Here is a 20,535-nt window from a genome sequence, read left to right on the forward strand (position 1 = left end):
TTCGGATGGTTGCTTGGCAACCCCACCCTCATGGATGCCTCTACCCTCCGGCCACTGGCTGCTGCCTTTGAGGCCTTTCTCTTTTGAAAACAACGGCTGACCATCCCAGATGGTGGTGGCCCAGGGCCAGGGCACACATCAGACGGATGTGGATGGACCAGGAGACTCTGAGAGGAGGGGGCTGCCACACCCACCTTGCCGCCGCCAATGCCCATGCCACAGTTGTTGAGCTTGAGTTCATGTAGGGTGAAGCAGGCTGAGCTCTTGAGCAGGGCCTCGAAGCCTTGCACACCGTCAGGCCCGAATGCGTTGTCACTTAAGTCCAGCTCCACCAGCTGGGCCCCAGCTGTGATGAGTCCTTCCCCTAGTGAGATCTGGGCACAGAGGAAGCTCGTGTCAGTTTCATAGACACCCAGCAGGTGCTGCTTCTGTGCCAGGCCCAGTTCTGCCTTCCAAGGACACCCTGGCTGGTGCAGAACCAGCACAGACACAAACCATTTTGGTATTCTTAAGACTGGAAACCCTGCAAAGGGCTCCTAACAGCTGGAGAGTGGGGCATGCGTATGCATGGGGTGGCCCGGGAAGGCTCCTTGTAAGAGGTGGCATTTGGGCTTAGTCTGGATGAGAATCAGCTAGTCAACGTGAAAAGACTCCAGGCAGCTGAAAAAACAGGAGCAGAGAGACATAAGCATGAAGCAGCAGGCTGTAAGCCTGGGGGAAAGCTGTGGGTAGGCTCCAGAAGAAGCCGTGGCATGGGCTTTGGGTGGAAGGGAAGTGAGGGGTCAGATCAGGCAAGAGCCTTGAATGCCAGGCCAAGGACTGTGAGCCTCAGCCTGAGAGCAGTAGGCTTTGAGGTGGCTGAGGGATATGGAAATAACATCCCCGGACCTGAGGTGAGCAGATGCACAGGAAGGGGAGCTGGAGTGCCCACCCGGGAGTGTGAGGCAGCGACACTGGCAACAGAGGGGACCTGCCGGCCGGTGTGACAAGTGTGGGAGAGGAGCTGCCTGTTCACGGAGCAGGGGACATGCAGAAGCTGGTGGTTCCCTGGACGTGCAGGAGGAGAGAGGGAGGGAGGAACCACAAATGCCTCCAGGGTTTCTGGTGGTGACTGGCAGATGGAGGTGGCCATCTCTAAGCCACAGCCAGGATCAGCTTTGACAGGGGGATTTGGAGCTCTCCTGGAAACCTCCTGGGCTAGGGAGAGCTACACTCCCTCACACCACCAGGAGAAATGGTCAGAGAGGAGGCTCTGCCAGAGACTGGGGCAGAAATGGGGGCTGGGCAGGTGGTCCATGGGGGCGGGGATGTGGAAGGGAGACTTTCTGCCCTCACCCTGGCCACAGACATGGCAGATGAGGCAGTTTCTACCATCCTCCCACCACTCAGTAAGCAAAAGGCAATGTGTCCTCTGGTTGCCCTACCCACAGAAAGCCTAGCCCCTGGTGGCTGGGCGCGGTGGGTCACACCTGTAATCCCAGCACTGTGGGAGGCCGAGGCGGGCGGATCACGAGGTTGGGAGATCGAGACCATCTGGCTAACACAGTGAAACCCCATCTCTACTAAAAATACAAAAAATTAGCTGGCATGGTGGTGCCTGCCTGTAATCCCAGCTACTTGGGAGGCTGAGGCAGGAGAATTGCTTGAACCCAGGAGGCGGAGCTTGCAGTGAGCCGAGATCGTGCCACTGCACTCCAGCTTGGGAAACAGAGTGAGACTCCGTCTCAAAAAAAAAAAGCCTAGCCCCTGGCGATCTAGCCCCAATGGACCTCTAGCCCTGAAGCAGTCAGAGCTGCTCAAATACCCTGTGCCTACTCCACTGCATGCCATCTTCTAACCCCAAATTCTCTTATCCCCCTAAGATTTGTTCTCATGATTGGGAACATAGAGATAAGAATACTTTCTCTTCCCCATTCCTACAGGGTCAAGTAAAAGAAAACAAAAACCAAAAGAATACCTTCTGAAAGCTCAGGGAAACGAAACGCTAAAATTTAGGCAAAACTTGCACAGTGAGAATTCCACAGTGAGTATGCAAAAGAGAGTTTTCTTCACCATCTTTTCTGACTTGAAATTGTTTATTTTTGAGATGGAGTCTCACTCTCTCTCACCCAAGGTTGCAACGCAATGGCACAATCTCAGCTCACTGCAACCTTCACCTCCCAGGTTCAAGTGATTCTTCCGCCTCGACATCCTGAATAGCTGGGATTACAAGGCACCTGCCATCATGCCCAGCTAATTTTTGTACTTTTGTAGACACAGGGTTTCAGCATGTTGGCCAGGCTGGTCTCCAACTCCTGACCTCACGTGATCCACACCTCCCACCTCAGCCTCCCAAAGTGCTGAGAATACAGGCGTGAGCCACCGTGCCTGGCCTGACTTGAAATTCTTTAACATATAATCACTGAAATGAATTTCCTTTTTTTTTTTGAGATGGAGTCTTGCTCTGTCACCCAGGTTGGAGTGCAGTGACATGATCTTGGCTCACTGCAACCTCCACCTCCTGGGTTCAAGCAGTTCTCCTGCCTCAGCCTCCCAAGTAGCTGGGATTACAGGTAGGCATCACCATGCCAGCTAATTTTTGTATTTTTAGTAAAACGGGGTTTTGCCGTGTTGGCCAGGCTGGTCTTGAACTCCTGACCTCAAGTGATCTGCCCACCTCAGCCTCCCAAAGTGCTGGGATTATAGGCATGAGCCACCACCCCCGGCCAGAAATGAATTTTCTTAACCTACATTCCAAATCCTAGCCTCACAAGCCAGGTGCAGTGGCACGCACCTGTAATCCCAGCTACTTGGGAGGCTGACGTGGGAGGACTGTTTGAGCCCAGGAGTTCAAGACCAGCCTGGGCAACATAGCAAGACCCTGTCTCTAAAAAAAAAATAAAAGGAGGTTGGGCGCAACCAGGGTGGGGGGCTCAGTAACATCAATGTGCACACTCATCACTGACCAGAAACCTGCACCCTCAGGGCCTGCCGTGTGCAACCCCGTGCCAGGAGGATACACTGAGAGGCTGCCGACCGCCAGCCCTGCCCTCTTCCCTTGGCCAGGCATGCCTTTCTGTGTTCTGTGTTGCCCCTTTCTATTTCCTTCCACATACACGCACTCAGAGACTGGGAACTCGACCCAAGCCAGTCTGAGCCCTGGGAATGAAGAACTGGGAAGCCACCCGTGACAGGCACAAACCCAAGCAGAGAGTGGTATGGAGAAAGGGAGGAGCCAGAGAAAGATGGGGACGGCTACATGGGCTGTGTGCAGAGAAGTCATGAAGGAGCAGGACTGCGAGGTGCAGAAAGGGGTTGCCAGGAAAGGCGGGGCAATCGTATTGGGGTGAAATCCACAGTCAACCAAGCCAAGCAGCTCAAGAGGACCCAGGAGTGCGTGGTCTCAGTTCTCCCATCTCCCTGAAATCCCCACCCTCAGGGTTCCTCCCCTGTCAGTCCCTGTGCTCCCACCCTCTCCTCCTGTCAGGACACAGGGCACATGCTGGACTTGCTGGGCTTCCATTCCAGCAGCTCAATCACCCACAGGGCTTATCTTAGGCTCCAGAAAGAATAAAGCATGAGAAAAGCCCTGGGAATTGCCAAAGAGGGCTTTGTGCGTGGAGGGGAAGAGCAGCTTGTTCGCTTACCAGGGCTGGTGGGATCTCGGTCCGCAGCCTCCCCGTGAACATGTCACTCCAGTGGCAGCGCTGCAGCGGAAAGAGAAGAGTTAGCGGGAGAGAGACCCCTGGAGGCCCATAGTGAAGCCTCATCCTGGTGGATTTGAACTACCCGAGCATCACAAGACTTTTTTTTTTTTTTTTGAGACGGAATTTCGCTCTTGTTGCCCAGGATGGAGTGCAGTGGCGCAATCTCAGCTGACCACAACCTCTGCCTCCCGGGTTCAAGCAATTCTCCTGCCTGAGCCTCCGGAGTAGCTGGGATTACAGACATCCGCCACTATGCCTGGCAAATTTTGTATTTTTAGTAGAGACAGGGTTTCTCCATTTTGGTCAGGCTGGTCTTGAACTCCCGACCTCAGGTGATCTGCCCACCTTGGCCTCCCAAAGTGCTGGGATTACAGGCATGAGCCACCACGCCTGGCCCCCAAGACTTAACTTGAGCTTTGTTTGTGAAAAGCTGGACCCATTCTGGCTGTAGTTGGTGGGACCTGGAGGCCTGTCCTCAAATCAAGAGGCCTCCAGGGGTTATTGGGGGCTCAGAAGTATCAGGAAAATCCCTGACTTGTACAACCCTCTAGGTGGACGTGTGACATGGTTATGGATAACAGAGAAACATGAACATAAACAACACAGAATTCCGCGTTGAGGGCCAGTGGCTCACGCCTGTAATCCCAGCACTTTGGGAGGCCGAGGTGGGCAGATCACTTGAGGTCAGGAGTTCCAGACCAGCCTGGCCAACATGGTGAAACCCCATCTCTACTAAAAATGCAAAAATTAGCATAGTGACGGGGACTTTTTAACAAAGGGAGAGCAGGCCTCAGGCTCAGAGCCATTAAACAGCAAGAGCATCAAATAATAATTCAGTAACACTATTTTATTTCCTTTATTGTAAGGAATGTCAGCTTTCCATTCATAGAAGTGCTTTGAAATTACATGAAAGTTTGCTGTTTTTTTCTTTTTTTTTTTTTGAGACGGAGTCTCGCTCTGTCACCCAGGCTGGAGTGCAGTGGCGCAATCTCGGCTCACTGCAAGCTCCGCCTCCCAGGTTCACGCCATTCTCCTGCCTCAGCCGCTCCGAGTAGCTGGGACTACAGGCGCCCGCCACCACGCCCGGCTAATTTTTTGTATTTTTAGTAGAGACGGGGTTTCACCGTGGTCTCGATCTCCTGACCTCGTGATCCGCCCGCCTCGGCCTCCCAAAGTGCTGGGATTACAAGCGTGAGCCACCGCGCCCGGCCTTTTTCATTTTTTTAAGAGATGGGTTCTCACTCTGTTGCCTAGGCTGGAGTGCAGTGGCACAATCATAGCTCACTGTAATGACCTCCTGGCCTCAAGTGATCCTCCCACCTTAGCCTCCACAGTACTGCAATTACAAGCATGTGACACCACTCCTGGTATGATTTAAAGAAAGTATTAGGCAATTCATGAAGATAGTAGATTGGTAGTTACCAGAGGCCTGGAAGGTTAGAGGGAGGGGAGGTTGAAGAAAGGTTAATTAATGGAGACAAGTATAAAGTTAGAAGAAATAAGACCTAGTGTTCAATAGGTCAACAGGGTAACTATTGTTTACATTACTCTATTATACATTTCAAAATACCTAGAAGATGCCAGGCACGGTGGCTCACACCTGTAATCCCAGCACTTTGGGAGGTGGAGACGGGCAGATCACCTGAGGTCAGGAGTTCGAGAGTAGCCTGGCCAACATGTCAAAACCCCATCTCTACTAAAAGTATAAAAATTAGCCAGGCATGGTGGTGCACGCCTGTAGTCCCAGCTACTCAAGAGGCTGAGGCATGAGAATTGCTGGAAAATGGGAGGCAGAGGTTGTGCTGAGCTGAAATTGCGCCACTGCACAGCAGCCTGCTGGGTGACACAGAAAGACTGTCTCAAAAAAAAAAAAAAAAAAAAAAAGCCGGAAGAGAAAAATTTGAATGTTCCTAGCATAAAGATAAATATTTAAGGTGATGGATACCTCAATTACCCTTATTTTATTTATTTATTTTTGAGACAGAGTCTCACCCTGTCGCACCCAGGGTGGAGTGCAGTGGAGCAATCTCGGCTCACTGCAACCTCTGCCTCCCAGGTTCAAGTGAGTCTCCTGCCTCAGTCTCCCAAGTAGCTGGGATTACAGGTGCCCGCTACCACACCCGGCTAATTTTTTGTATTTTTAGTGGACATGGGGTTTCGCCATATTGGCCAAGCTGGTCTTGAACTCTTGACCTCAGGTGATCCACCCACCTCAGCCTCCAAAAGTGCTGAGATTACAGGCATGAGCTGCCGTGCCCGGCCTATTTTATCTATTTCTTTATTTTTTGAGACAGAGTTTCACTCGTCGCCCAGGCTAGAGTGCAATGGCCTGATCTTGGCTCCCTGCAACCTCCACCTCCCAAGTTCAAGTGATTCTCCTGTCTCAGTCTCCAGAGTAGCTGGGATTACAGGCACCCACCACCACGCCCAGCTAATTTTTGTTTTTTTTTTTAATAGAGATGGGGTTTCACCATGTTGGCCAGGCTGGTCTCGAACTCCTGACCTCAGGTGATCCACCTGCCTCAGTCTCCCAAAGTGCTGGGATTATAGGCATGAGAGCCACCATGCCCAGCCCTCCCTCATTTTTTATTTTGAGACAGGGTCTCACTCTGTCTCCCAGGCCGGAGCATAGCCATGCAAACACGGCTCACTGCAGCCTCGACCTCCCAGGCTCAAGCCATCCTCCCACCTCAACCTCCCAAGTAGCTGGGACTACATGTGTGTACCACCACACCCAGCTAATTTTTGTATATTTTATAGAGCTGGGAATCTCCCTATGTTGTCCAGGCTTGTCTCAAACTCCGGGGATCAAGTTATCTGCTCCCACCTTACATACTAAGGAAGCTGGTTTTTGCAGAAAAATCCGCATATCCACCAATAAAGCAGACCATGAACACACCTGGGGCCTCAGCTGTCTGCTCTACACCAGATCTGCTTAGTAGTTACACTTGCACGCAGGTCCATAGGGCCAGGAACAGGCAGCCAGAGCCCGAGCGCCACAGTCCCTCACAACAGATACTGGCATGTCACTCTGAACAAAGCTCCCCAAACCCAACTCTAATGAGCTGAACAGTCAGCACAGGACTCTAGGGCACACCGTCTGGGTTCCAATCCTGATTTAGCTGACTCCAGCCACCACTCCCCCTCTCCAGCCTCTGGTATCCTATCTCTGAAATGAGGTTTTAGGTCCTAATGATCTCCCACGTGAACAGCAAAGCAGTTAAGAGCTTGCTTGGGCTGGGCACATTGGCTCACACCAATAATTCCAGCACTTTGGAAGGCCAAAGTGGGAAGACTGCTTGAGCCTAGGAGATCAAGATCAGACTGGGCAACATAGCAAGACCCCATCATTTAAAAAAAAAAAAAAAAGAAAAAAATTAGCTGGGCATTGTGGCACACACATGGTCCCAGCTACCTAGGGGGCTGAGATGGAAGGATCACTTGAGCCTGGGAGTTCAAGCCTGCAGCAGGCTATGATCATGCCACTGCACTACAGCCTGGGCAATGGTGTGAAACTGTCTCTTAAAAAAAAAAAAAAAAAAAAAAGCCAGGCGCGGTGGCTCACACCTGTAATCCCAGCACTTTGGGAGGCCGAGGCGGGTGGATCACGAGATTATGAGATTAGGAGATTGAGACCATCCTGGCTAACATGGTGAAACCCGTCTCTACTAAAAGTACAAAAAATTAGCCGGACGTGGTGGTGGACGCCCATAGTCCCAGCCACTTGGGAGGCTGAGGCAGGAGAATGGCGTGAACCCAGCAGGCGGAGCTTGCAGTGAACCGAGATCACGCCACTGCACTCCAGCCTGGGGACACAGCGAGACTCCGTCTCAAAAAAAAAAAAAAAAAAAAAAAAAAGAGCTTGGGCTGACACCTGGACTCCACCTCAGCCTGCCCCTAGTTGTGTGACTCTGGGCTGCACTTCTCTCACCTGTCAAGACCTCGCTCCTCACTTGCACACTGCTGCAGCAGCGGAGAGAACACCTCTGGCATCAGCACTACGCCCGGAACACTGGGCCATCAAGGGCAGATCCCACCCTGCCCCTGCCCTGGGCTGCTTCCTACACAGGGGAGGGCCTGGGAGGTGGCGTGCAGTGATTCACTGGAGCCACTGCATCTGCAGCAGGCGGGAAGGTGTATGCAGCACTCCTACCGACCAAGCTCTCCCAGGACAACCTCTGAGGAAGAAGGAAGGGCTCTATCTCCTATTTCATATAAGAGCCCAGCCTCAGAGCTGCACGCAGGGCAAGGCCACATACGGCAAACAAGGTGGTGCTGTTAGGGCTTGATCCCATGTGCTGAACGCAAGCTCAGCTCCTGCTGAGTCCTGTAGCCTTCAGGCCCATGGCTCCTTCATTCCTGTTCTTCACAGGTCTCAGGGAGGGCTGAGTTCTGAGTTCTTTGGTTGGAAAACATCCTAGCTTATGCTCAGGGAAAGTACAGGCCCCGGGCAGGAGAGCAGAAACAATCACTGTCTTGGTGGTTAACTTGACCATGACCTTCCTAAGGAAACAAATATGCAGTGACACTTTGTAAATAAGCTTGCAGGCCCTTCTGGGGTGAATCCTCTCATGGCCCCCAGTCCCATATTCCTTCTCCTGCAGAAACTGGTGCCACAGAGAGAACACTGATCTCAGGAGTGTGATGTGTGGCTTGGCCACATCTCTGCTATTTTTTTTCTTTTTTTTTGAGACAGAGTCTCGCTCTGCCGCTAGGCTGGAGGGCAATGGCACGATCTTGGCTCACTGCAACCTCTGCCTCCTGGTTTCAAGCAATTCTCCTGCCTCAGCCTCCTGAGTAGCTGGGACTACAGGCGCACGCCACCACACCTAACAAATTTCTGTATTTTGAGACGGAATTTCACCATGTTGGCCAGATGGTCTTGATCTCTTGACCTCATGATCTGCCCGCCTTGGCCTCCCAAAGTGCTAGGATTACAGGCGTGACTCACCAGGCCCGGCTTTTTTTTTTTCTTTTTTTGAGACAGAGTCTTGCTCTGCTGCTCAGGCTGGAGTGTAGTGGTGCAATCTTGGCTCACTGAAACCACTGCCTCCCAGGCTCAAGCGATCCTCTCATCTTAGCCTCCCAAGGAGCTGGGATCATAGGTGCACACCACCATGCTGGGCTAATTTTTGTACTTTTTGTAGAGACGGGGTTTCACCATGTTGTCCAAGCTGGTCTCGAACTTCTGGGCCTTGGCCTTCCAAAGTGCTAGGATTACAGCTGTGAGCCATCATGCCCGACTGATCGTGGCTATTTAATGAGCCCCTCTGAGCCTCAGTTCCCTTGACTTATAAATGGAGACTCAACCCAGTCTCTTCCCTGGTTGCTGTGAGCAGGCAATGGCATGCAGAAGAGCCCAGCCCAACCCTAGCCATGCACATATGAAGAGACAATGCCATTCTGGAACTCTGGTCTATCTCCCTCATGACTTTGGGATTTCAAAGAGAGGGGAATACCCAGTGACATCTCCCAGCGCTTTGAACATGATACTCTTGCTTTTCTCACAGAGCGTATCGGAAGACTGGTGTTTAGTAGAACCTGTTTGGGGAACACGGGCTAGAATAACCTGACTTGCCCTTTGTGTTGGCCAAGAAGGGCACCACTTGGATCTAACCTTCAAGAGAACTTGCCAGCCGCATGCGGTGGCTCATTCCTGTAATCCCAGCACATTGGGAGGCCGAGGCGGACAAATCACAAGGTCAGGAGTTCGAGACCAGCCTGGCCAACGTAGTGAAACCCCGTCTCTACTAAAAAATACAAAAAATTAGCTGGGCGTGGTGGTGGGTGCATGTAATCCTAGCTACTTGGCAGGCTGAGGCAGGAGAATCACTTGAACCTGGGAAGTGGAGGTTGCAGCAAGCTGAGATCGCACCACTGCACACCAGCCCAGGTGACGGTGTGAGACTCCATCTCATGGGCGGATCACAAGGTCAGGAATTCGAGACCATCCTGGCTAACACAGTGAAACCCCATCTCTACTAAAAATACAAAAAAAAATTAGCGGGGCCGGGCGCGGTGGCTCACGCCTGTAATCCCAGCACTTTGGGAGGCCGAGACGGGCAGATCACAAGGTCAGGAGATTGAGACCATCCTGGCTAATGCAGTGAAACCCCATCTCTACTAAATATACAAAAAATTAGCCGAGCATAGTGGCAGGCGCCTGTAGTCCCAGCTACTCGGGTGGCTGAGGCAGGAGAATGGTGTGAACCCGGGAGGCGGAGCTTGCAGTGAGCAGATATCGCGCCACTGCACTACAGCCTGGGCGACAGAGCAAGACTCCGTCTCGAAAAAAAAAAAAAAATTAGCTGAGAGTGGTGGTGGGAGCCTGTAATCCCAGATACTCGGGAGGCTGAGGCAGGAGAATCGCTTGAACCCAGGAGGTGGAGATTGCAGTGAGCCGAGACTGCGCCACTGAACTCCAGCCTGGACGACAGAGTGAGACTCCATCTCAAAAAACAAAAAAAGAGAACTTGCCTCTGCTGCGAGGAGTGTAGGGAGCTGGCAGTCTCCGGCTACAGCACCTTCCTATTGCTGCAGCATTTGAGCTGAGGCCTGGCCACTTCTGCCCAACACGAGACTCCTTTCAATGGGCAATCTTTGCTCTGCAACTCCGAGAGGGTGGGTCTGTCAGAGCAGCCTCACAGTCAGAGGCTCCTGCTGGTTATTTCTGCAACCTTCCCGCCTCACATGTGACAGCTCTGCATTATGAGCAGAAGGCTCTCCCTACTTTATCTTTCACAGGTGTCATGCCAAAACTCCTCCTGCACCCCAACACCCTCTCAGGGTCTGCTGACTACGGGGAGAGGGTCCCTAGCCAATGCTGTGTGCCCTGGGGAGGCCAGAGGAAGAGGAGCTGCTTGGGGTACAGCCACACAGGCATGGGCCTGGAAGAGACTGGACACAGGCAGGGGCTGTGGAAGTATGAACAGAAGCTTGTTCGAACCAGCCTGGGCCTACTCGCCCCACTCTGCTCACCTTCAACTCTGACTTCTTCTCTAAGGCCTTGGCGATGACCCTGGCTGCTTCCACGCCCACTGTGTTGCCTTCCAGACGCAGAGCCTCCAAGCCGTCAAAGTCTTCAATCTCTTTAATCACATCTTTAGCTGCCAGGGACCAAAGAGCAGAACCTTAGGCTTTTGGAGTCACAAACAGCTAAGATAGGAGAGAGGTTGGCAACCAACTACCTTGCCACTAAATAGTTTATGGTGCACCTACCGTGCAACGAGCCCTGGCTTACAGAGAATCGGACAGGCTCATGGTCCAGAGTACAGAGCTATGCAGATGATTTCTCTGTAATGAGTGTTAAAACCAGGCATGTAGAGAGGCTTGGGAGCCGAGGGAAAAGAGCAACTGGCTGCTCACAGCAAAGAAGACTTTGCCAAGTGGGTGGTGTGTGTGGAGCCTCCAAAGATGGGCAGTGTACCAGGCCAAGCAGAGAAACGGCACCCAAGCCAGAGGGCCAGCAGGCACGATGGCACAAAGGCTTTCATTGTTAAGTGATTCATGTGGGGGGTGTTTGTTCACTACTGTACTATTTTATTTTGATGAAACATTCCAAACCACCTAAATGTCCATCAAGAGAAGACAGAAGGCCCAGTGCAGTGGCTCACGCCTATAATCCTAGTACTTTGGGAGGCTAAGGCAGGTGGATTGCTTGAGCCCAGGAGTTTAAGACCAGCCTAGGCAACATGGTGAAACTCTGTCTTACTAAAAATACAAAAATTAGCTGGGTGTGGTGGTGGGTGTTTGTAATCCCAGCTATGCAGGAGGCTGAGGCAGGAGAATGTCTTGAACCTGGGAGGAGGAGGGTGCAGTGAGCCAAGATCGTGTCACTGCACTCCAGCCTGGAAGACAGAGCAAGACTCCAGCCTGGGAGACACAGCAAGACTCCATCTTAAAAAAAAGTCAGGTTGGCCGGGCGCGGTGGCTCACGCTTGTAATCCCAGCACTTTGGGAGGCTGAGGCGGGCGGATCACGAGGTCAGGAGATCGAGACCACCGTGAAACCCCGTCTCTACTAAAAATACAAAAAATTAGCCGGGCGTGGTGGCGGGTGCCTGTAGTCCCAGCTACTCGGAGAGGCTGAGGCAGGAGAATGGCGTGAACCCGGGAGGCGGAGCTTGCAGTGAGCCGAGATCGCGCCACTGCACTCCAGCCTGGGCGACAGAGCGAGATTCTGTCTCAAAAAAAAAAAAAAAAAAAAAAGTCAGGCATGGTGGAATACGCCTGTAATCCCAGCATTTTGGGAGGCCAAGGCGGGCAGATCACAAGGTCAGGAGTTCAAGACCAGCCTGACCAATATAGTGAAACCCCATCTTCACTAAAAATACAAAAATTAGCTGGGCGTGATGGCACATGCCTGTAATCCCAGCTACTCATGAAGCTGAGGCAGGAGAATCACCTGAACCTGGGAGGCGGAAGTTGTAGTGAGCCGAGATCACACCACTACACTCCAGCCTGGGCGACAGAGTAAGACTCTGTCTCAAGAAAAAAAAAAAAAAATTAGCCTGGTGTGGTGGCGTGCACCTGTAGTCTCAGCTACTTGGGAGGATGAGCTGGGAGGATCAGCTGAGCCTGAGAAGTTGAGGCTGCAATGAACCATGATCATGCCATAGCACTCCAGCCGGGGGGACAGAGCAAGACCCTGCCTTCTCAAAACAAAAGAAACAAAAAAAGAGAGAGACAGGAAGACAGAGAGGAGGACAGAGGTTCACTGTGGCGCGTTATACAAATGGTTACACCAGCACTGCTATGAAAGATGACACAGGTGTTTTTGACTGGGAAAAATCTGTTATAGCAATAGGTGAAAAATTAGGTTACTCAAGCATTTGGGCTGATCACTCTTTAAAAACGTATGTATTCACACACAAACACACATGCACACATGTGCATATAACAAGGTCTAGGAACATAGAAACCAAATGTTATAGCAGTTCTCTCTAGCTGGTAGGATAATGGATGATTGTGTGTTTTTCACTACTTGAAGTAAAACGTTCTCAATATATCAGGTTATACAGCAGCTTTTAAAAGATCTATAACATAATCCCAATTAAAAACAAAATGGGCTGGGAGTGGTGGCTCACACCTGTAATCCCAGCACTTTGGGAGGCCAAGGCCTGAGGATCACCTGAGGTCAAGAGTTTGAGACCAGCCTGTCCAATATGATGAAACCCTGTCTCTAACTAAAAATACAAAAATTAGCTGGGTGTGGTGGTGCATGCCTGTAATCCCAGCTACTAGGGAGGCTGAGACAGGAGAATTGCTTGAACCTGGGAGGCTGAGGTTGCAGTGAGCCGAGATCATGGCATTGCACTAATCCCTGGACAACAAGAGCGAAACTCTGTTTCAAAAAACAAACAAAACAAAATGAACTCAGCTATGTTCAGGAAAAAAAAAAAGACTAGGCTGGGCACGGTGGCTCACGCCTGTATCCCAGCACTTTGGGAGGCCAAGGTGGGCGGATCATGAGGTCAGGAGTTCAAGACCAGCCTGGCCAACATGGTAAACCCCATCTCTACTAAAAATACAAAAATAAGTTGGGCATGGTGGCGCATGCCTGTAATCCCAGCTGCTCGGGAGGCTGAGGCAGAATTGCTTGAACCAGGACCCAGGAGGTGGGGGAAGCGGTGAGCGAGATCTTGCCACTGCACTCCAGGCTGGGCTACAGAGTGAGACTGTGTCTCAGAAAAAAAAAAAAAAAAGACTATGTGCTAGAAATAAAATGCCCTGAAATTAATAGTAGTTATATCCCTGGGGTTATATGAAAGTGAGGATATATTTTTTCCCTGTTCTTTGAATGTTTCTGTATTCTATAATAAACCTGCATTAATTATAAAATCTGAACAAAACCAAAACTTACATGAAACATAAAGTTGAGTCTGGCTGGCACAGGATGGAGTAGGGTGACATGTGGGAGGGAAGAGACAGAGATGGGTATGGGAGATAAAGGTTGAACTTGACCTTCTGGTCAAGAAGGGTCTTGAGAAAGGACTTGTAACTTAGTAGGGGCTCCCTAAGAAGTTGTCCAAGGTGGGCCTAAGTTTCCTGGTTGAGCCGGAACCCGAGGATGGCTCACTGATGCAGGTAACTTGACTTCCAGATGCCAGGGGATTCAGGGTTGGTCAGTGCCAGCCAAGCCTTGGCAAGGGATAAAAAGACTTCCTGAGTGCTCTTAAAGTAAAAGTGAGCTCTCTCCCTGCCTTACTTCCCAGAGCCTTTTCACTTGTTTTCATAGAGTATATTCACATTTTGCCTTCAATTAGTTGCCTGGGTATATCATTCCTATTCCAGATTTGCTGCTTCTTAGGAGCTGGGTAAGCTGGGCACCCCTGGGGACTTACAAAATGGGAGACACCACATTCAGCCTGTGCTGGGAGAGTAAAGAAGTTAACTGGATGGATTTCAGAGCCAGCCAAACTTGAGTTTTTTGTTTTGTTTTTTGTTTGTTTTTGAGATAGTCTCGTTCTGTCACCGAGGCTGCAGTACAGTGGCACAATCTCGGCTCACTGCAACCTCCGCCTCCTGGGTTCAAGCAATTCTCCCGCCTCAGCCTCCCGAGAGCAGCTGGGATTACAGGTGTCCACCACCACACCTGGCTAATTTTTGTATTTGTAGTAAAGACAGGGTTTCTCCATGTTGGCCAGGCTGGTCTGGAATTCCTGACCTCAGGTGATCCGCCCACCTCGGCCTCCCAAAGTGCTGGGAATACAGGCGTGAGCCACCGCACCTGGCCCAAAACTTGAGTTCTAATCCCAGCTCTACTCATTAAAGCTGTGCCCTTAGGCATGTCATACCACCTCCCTAAACCTCAGTTTTCCAATCTGCAAAATGGAAATGCAATCTATCTCAAGGGATTTTGTGAAGATAAACTGAGATACTACTTATCTGGCACTTATTACCCTTATCTGAAACAGTGTTCAATAAATGGCATTTAGCATCAAATCCATGTTTCCTAAATGGAGCTCAATGTCTAATTAGAAGCACAGGAATAGGGATTTCACTGGACCTCTGTGAAAATCCTAGCTCTGCTACTTATCAAATGTGTGACCTTGGCCAAGTTACTTAAAGTCTCCTAAATTCTTTTTTCTCATTTGTAAAACAGCAACATTCCCATCTATCTCCCACAAGGGTGACGCAAGCATCAAAAGTGATAAACGAGGTCAAAGTGGGCGGATCACCTGAGGTCAAGAATTCAAGACCAGCCTGGCCAACATGGCAAAACGCTGTCTCTACTAAAAATACAAAAAAATTGGCTGGGCAGTGGCTCACACCTGTAATCCCAGCACTTTGGGAGGCGGAGGCGGGCAGATCGCGAGGTCAGGAGATCGAGACTATCCTGGCTAACATAGTGAAACCCCGTCTCTACTAAAAATACAAAAAATTAGCCGGGTGTGGTGGCGGGCGCCTGTAGTCCCAGCTACTTGGGAGGCTGAGGCAGGAGAAGGGCATGAACCCGGGAGGCAGAGCTTGCAGTGAGCCGAGATCATGCCACTGCACTCCAGCCTGGGCGACAGAGCAAGACTATGTCTCAAAAAAAATAACAATAATAAAAATACAAATACAAAAATAGGCTGAAGGCGGGACACAGTGGCTCACACCTGTAATCCCAGTACTTTGGGGGCTGAGGCGGGCAAATCACCTGAGGTCAGGAGTTCAAGACCAGCCTGTCCAACATGGTAAAACCCCATTTCTACTAGAAAAAAGAAAATTAGCTGGGCATAGTTGTACACGCCTGTAGTCCCAGCTACCCAGGAGGCTGAGGCATGAGAATTGCCTGAACCCAAGAGGCAGAGGTTAAAGTGAGCTGAGATCACACCACCGCACTCCAGCCTGGGCAACAGAGCAAGACTATGTCTCAAAAAAAAAATTAGCCAGGCGTGATGGTGTGAGCCTGTAGTCCCAGCTATTTGGGAGGCTGAGGCAGGAGAATTGCTTGAACCTGGGAGACAGAAGTTGCAAGGAGCCAACATCGCACCACTACACTCCAGCCTGGGTGGCAGAGTTAGACTCATCTCAAAAAAAAAAAAAAAAAAAAAAAAAATGCTGGGCACAGTGGCTCACGCCTGTAATCCTAACACTTTGGGAGGCCAAGGTGGGCAGATCACCTGAGATCAGGAGTTCGAGAGCATCCTGACCAATATGGCAAAACCCTATCTCTACTAAAAATACAAAAATTAGCCGGGTGTGGTGGCGGGCACCTGTATTCCCGGCTACTCAGGAGGCTGAGGCAGGAGAATCGCTTGAACCCGGGAGGCAGAGGTTTGCAGTGAGCCAAGATCACGCCACTGCACTCCAGCCTGGGTGATAGAGTGAGACTCCATCTCAAAAAAAAAAGTGATAAACGCACAGGGAGGAAGTCTATAAATGTTAGGCCTTATGGAGATGTTAGGAACGTGCATCAGCACGCTCCCAGCTACCCAAGGACTCAAGCAGCCTCCAACCTGGAGAGCAGAACAAGGCTGCCTACAAAACATGACAACCAGGCATGTCCAGACCAGTTCCCCTGGTTGGGCCAGAATCCCAGGAGGCCTCACTTGATGCAGGTGCCTTCACTTGCAGGTGCCAGGGGATTCAGGGTTGGTCAGTGGCAGCCAAGCCTTGACGAGGGATGAAAAGACAGGGTCTGCTGTCTGGTTCCTAGTTTTCTGTGGTTGCAGTACCTGTATACACACAGACAGCCATCCCTCTCCCAAGTACATCTGGTTGCATGAACCAGCATCTCCCAAGAGGGCCCGGGTTGTTTTAATGCAGCTCCACCAGAGCCTCAGCTCTGGGGAAAGCTGCAGGTATTCCCAGGCCTGCCTGGGATCATGGGGGTTAAGGGCAGGGGTGGGGAGAACACCAGACATGAAGTCAGAGTCAGAGGCTGTATCTTGGGACTGGCACTAACTGTGGCCCCTCATTACCTACCATCCTCTCCTGAGAAAGAAAGGGCAGGGCACAAAGGGATGCCCAATGCAAACATGCAAAGTGCAGGGGAGCTTGCTCGTGGGCAAACAACCTCTGAGCTTCATTGTTAGAATAGGCCCAATGATACCTCACAGAGCTGCTAGGACAAATAATGGAGACAATGTAGCAGAAAGAGCCTGACAGACAACCAGTAAGAGTTCAGTACACTCCCTTTCCTCCCCTGGACACACCAGTGCACAACTTCCAGAAACTCACCATCTTCTGCAGTGTTGAGTTTGAGGCTCTTGCCCTTGAAACTCAGCTGTCCCCCAGCCACCTGAGTCTTGGCCAGTGTCTCTGCCAGCTTGGCAATGTCTTCTGAGGCCATGTCGACTAGGCTGGTGGGCTCCCCTGGAGATCTGCAGACTGAGGAGGCCAAAGTTGCAGTAAGAAAAACGAGTCTCCTGGGGCCCCTGGTCGGGGGGCAGGGTAGGACATCAGCCATCTCAGGAGTCTGACCCTACCTCCCCTGCTATGGAGACCCTAGAGCTAAACCACCGGAAGAAAGGAAAACAGCATCAGAGAAGGAACAGTTCTAGAAGGTGCAGGAGGTAGTAAGAGAACAGAAAAATCATGTCTTAGCCTATAAGGAGCTACCATCTCATTACAAGCCCTCCTCTGCTAAACTGCCGCAGCTGGACACCCAGCAACATCATGAGCTGCCCATTTCCTGGGCCCCTTCAGTGAATGATAGTCAAGTCCCAAACCAAAGGCTGCAGAGTCTGGCCCAAGCACACACCTGCTTGAGCATCTTGGCTGTTCTCTGTTTGAGGGTCCCATTCCTCAAACAGGACACAGATGGCTATGGGATCCAGATCATTCATCCCAGAGAATGCCCCACCACCCATGCTGGCATGACTCTGGGGTGGGGCACAGGGGTCAGCCCCACTGCACGTCTGGTTTCAACCCTGGCCGGGAGACTGTGCAGGCCACAGTGGCCCCTCAGGGGTTTCTAGGAGATCAGAGATCGCCACATCACAACAGCTACCATCATAATAGGACAGGGACAGGGCTGCCACCTATGAAGCCCTACTATACTCAAGTTTACCAGATTTGGGTAGAAATGGGGTTGATAAGCCTTACTGTTTATAAAATCAGGAGTGCTGGTAAAAGTAAAGCTGGCCAGGTGCAGTGGCTCACACCTGAAACCCCAGCACACTGGGAAGCTGTGGTGGGAAGATCGCTTGAGCCCAGCAGCTCAAGACCAGTCTGGGCAGGCCAGGCGCGGTGGCTCACGCTTGTAATCCCAGCACTTTGGGAGGCCGAGGTGGGCGGATCACGAGGTCAGGAGAGATCGAGACCACGGTGAAACCCCATCTCTATTAAAAATAAATACAATTAGTGGGGTATGGTGGTGTGCACCAGTAATCCCAGCTACTGGGGAGGCTGAGGTGGGAGGATTGATTGAGCCTAGGAGACAGAGGCTACAGTGAGCCATGATCTCACCACTGCACTCTAGCCTGGGTGACAGAGTAAAACCCTGTCTCAAAAAAAATAAAATAAAAATAAAAATTAGCTGGGTGTGGTGGCACGTGCCTGTAGTCAGTCCCAGCTACTGGAGAGGCTGAGGCAGGAGGATCATTTGAGCCCAGGAGTTCAAAGCTGCAGTAAGCTATGACTGCCACTGCACTCCAGTCTGGGCAAGAGCGGGAGGCTCTATCTCTAAAAGTAACTAAATAAATGAAAAAAAAAAAAAAAAAATTTTTTTTTTTTTTTTTTGAGATGGAGTCTCGCTCAGTTGCCCAGGCTGGAGCGCAGTGGCACAATCTCAGCTCGCTGCAAGCTCCACCTCCAGGGTTCACGTCATTCTCCTGCCTCAGCCTCCTGAGTAGCTGGGATTACGGGCACCCGCCACCATGTCCAGCTAATTTTTTTGTATTTTTAGTAGAGACGGGGTTTCACCGTGTTAGCCAGGATGGTCTTGATCTCCTGACCTCGTGATCCACTCGCCTCAGCCTCCCAAAGTGCTGGGATTACAGGCATGAGCCACCACGCCTGGCCAATAAATGAAAATTTTTAAAACAACAAGTAAAGCTTTGAGAATTCCTGCGCCTGCTCATGGTACTCCATCTTTACTTGGAGTACATGTGAGATTAAACATCTCATGTGTACTGCCTATAAATTGAAGCCAGCTATATTAGACAGGAACGTGGAACATCACTACATACCTGCATAGTGTTTACTTTGTGGTATGAATAAATGTATCTGTGAGATGCTCCAAAAAAAGAGGAGAAATAGCAAGTAATCAGGAGAGACCAAGGAAGCAGATATGAGGGGCAGAACTAGGGGGTGCTATCCAAAAGGCCTCCTCCTACAACCTCCTCATTCTCAGATACAGTTGTGATACCCTGAATCCTCCCACCCCTAGGCTTCCTCTGGGTTCTAACTTATCACCCTGGTTTGTCTGCCTTTATCAATAAGCATGAATTATTATCCTGGATAAGGTGTCCACTCATTCATTCAAAAAAACATTGATTATTACCGTGTGCTGGATGTTGTTCCAGGTCAGGAGTATAGCAGTAAAGGAAACATAAGCCCTGACCTCTTGAAGCATGTGTTCTAAATGACACATTTAGTATGTGATTTAAAAAAAAAAAAAGGTGGGGGATAGGGGGCCGGGAGTGGTGGTTCACGGCTGTAATCCCAGCACTTTGGGAGACCGAGGCAGGTGGATCACAAGGTCAGGAGTTCAAGACCAGCCAGGCCAACATGGTGAAACCCCGTCTCTACTAAAAATACAAAAATTAGCCGGGAGCGGTGGCACATGCCTTTAGTCCCAGCTACTCGGGAGGTTGAGGCAGGAGAATTGCTTGAACCCAGGAGGCGGAGGTTGCAGTGAGCCAAGATCGCGCCATTGCACTCCAGCCTGGCGACAGAGCAAGACTCCGTCTCAAAACAAACAAACAAATAACAACAACAACAACAACAAAAGGCATTATTAACAACAACAACAAAAAAGCATTATTAGGAAATAGTTAAATAAAGATGTCAGGGATTGGGCCATGCACACATCTGGGGGAACATGATTCCTGCAAAGGGAGTAGCAAATGCAATGGCTCTTGTAGGGGCAGAGGGTTGGAGGAACTGCAACAGGGTCAGTGGAGCTGAAGCACAGAGAGAGAGTAAAAAAACAAGGTAAGAGATGAGAGAGTTAACAAGGGGCCCAAGTCATAAAGGCCATTTGAAGAACAGTGGCTTTCGCTGTAAGTGACAAGGAAAGCCACTGAAGTTTTTAGCAGAAAGCAGATGTCATTTGACCTATGTTTTGACAGGATCACTCTACTTGCCACAGAGCCTGGCATTTAGAAGGTGCTCAAGAAATGACCAGTTGAAACTGCATAAAAATTAACCAGGCCAGGGCTGGGCGCGGTGGCTCACACCTATAATCCCAGCACTTTGGGAGGCCGAGGTGGGCGGATCACGAGGTCAGGAGATGGAGACCATCCTGGCTAACACGGTGAAACCCTGTCTCCGCTAAAAATACAAAAAATTAGCCGGGCGCGGTGGCTCACGCTTGTAATCCCAGCACTTTGGGAGGCCGAGGCGGGCGGATCACGAGGTCAGGAAATCAAGACCACGGTGAAACCCCGTCTCTACTAAAAATACAAAAAATTAGCCGGGCGTGGTGGCGGGCGCCTGTAGTCCCAGCTACTCGGAGAGGCTGAGGCAGGAGAATGGCGTGAACCCGGGAGGCGGAGCTTGCAGTGAGCTGAGATCGCGCCACTGCACTCCAGCCTGGGTGCCTGGGTGACAGAGCGAGACTCCGTCTCAAAAAAAAAAAAAAATACAAAAAATTAGCCGGGCCTGGTGGCAGGTGCCTGTAGTCCCAGCTACTCGGGAGGCTGAGGCAGCAGAATGGCAGGAACCCGGGAGGCGGAGCTTGCAGTGAGCCGAGATTG

At 50.8% G+C, this 20,535-nt stretch overlaps 1 protein-coding gene across 6 annotated transcripts in view; it reads right to left on the bottom strand.

Annotated features, from left to right (window-relative positions):
* Positions 1–20,535, bottom strand: part of RANGAP1 (Ran GTPase activating protein 1) — a 63,844-nt gene that overhangs the window by 18,108 nt on the left and 25,201 nt on the right. For 5 of the 6 annotated variants that reach the window (XM_032138838.2, XM_058431812.1, XM_032138840.2 and 2 more), the window contains 4 exons: positions 16,853–17,002; positions 10,665–10,792; positions 3,627–3,686; positions 195–374 (listed from right to left, as the gene is read on the bottom strand). In XM_032138838.2, coding sequence (XP_031994729.2) covers positions 195–374; positions 3,627–3,686; positions 10,665–10,792; positions 16,853–16,964 — 480 coding nt within the window. In that variant the 5' untranslated portion in view covers positions 16,965–17,002. Of the gene's footprint in view, positions 1–194; positions 375–3,626; positions 3,687–10,664; positions 10,793–16,852; positions 17,003–17,375; positions 17,551–20,535 lie in introns of those variants that run through there. The other variant, XM_058431811.1, reaches the window with a different exon arrangement.

The sequence above is a fragment of the Hylobates moloch genome, unplaced genomic scaffold, assembly GCF_009828535.3.
Source record: "Hylobates moloch isolate HMO894 unplaced genomic scaffold, HMol_V3 SCAFFOLD_19, whole genome shotgun sequence".
In the NCBI taxonomy this organism is placed as follows: Eukaryota; Metazoa; Chordata; class Mammalia; order Primates; family Hylobatidae; genus Hylobates; species Hylobates moloch.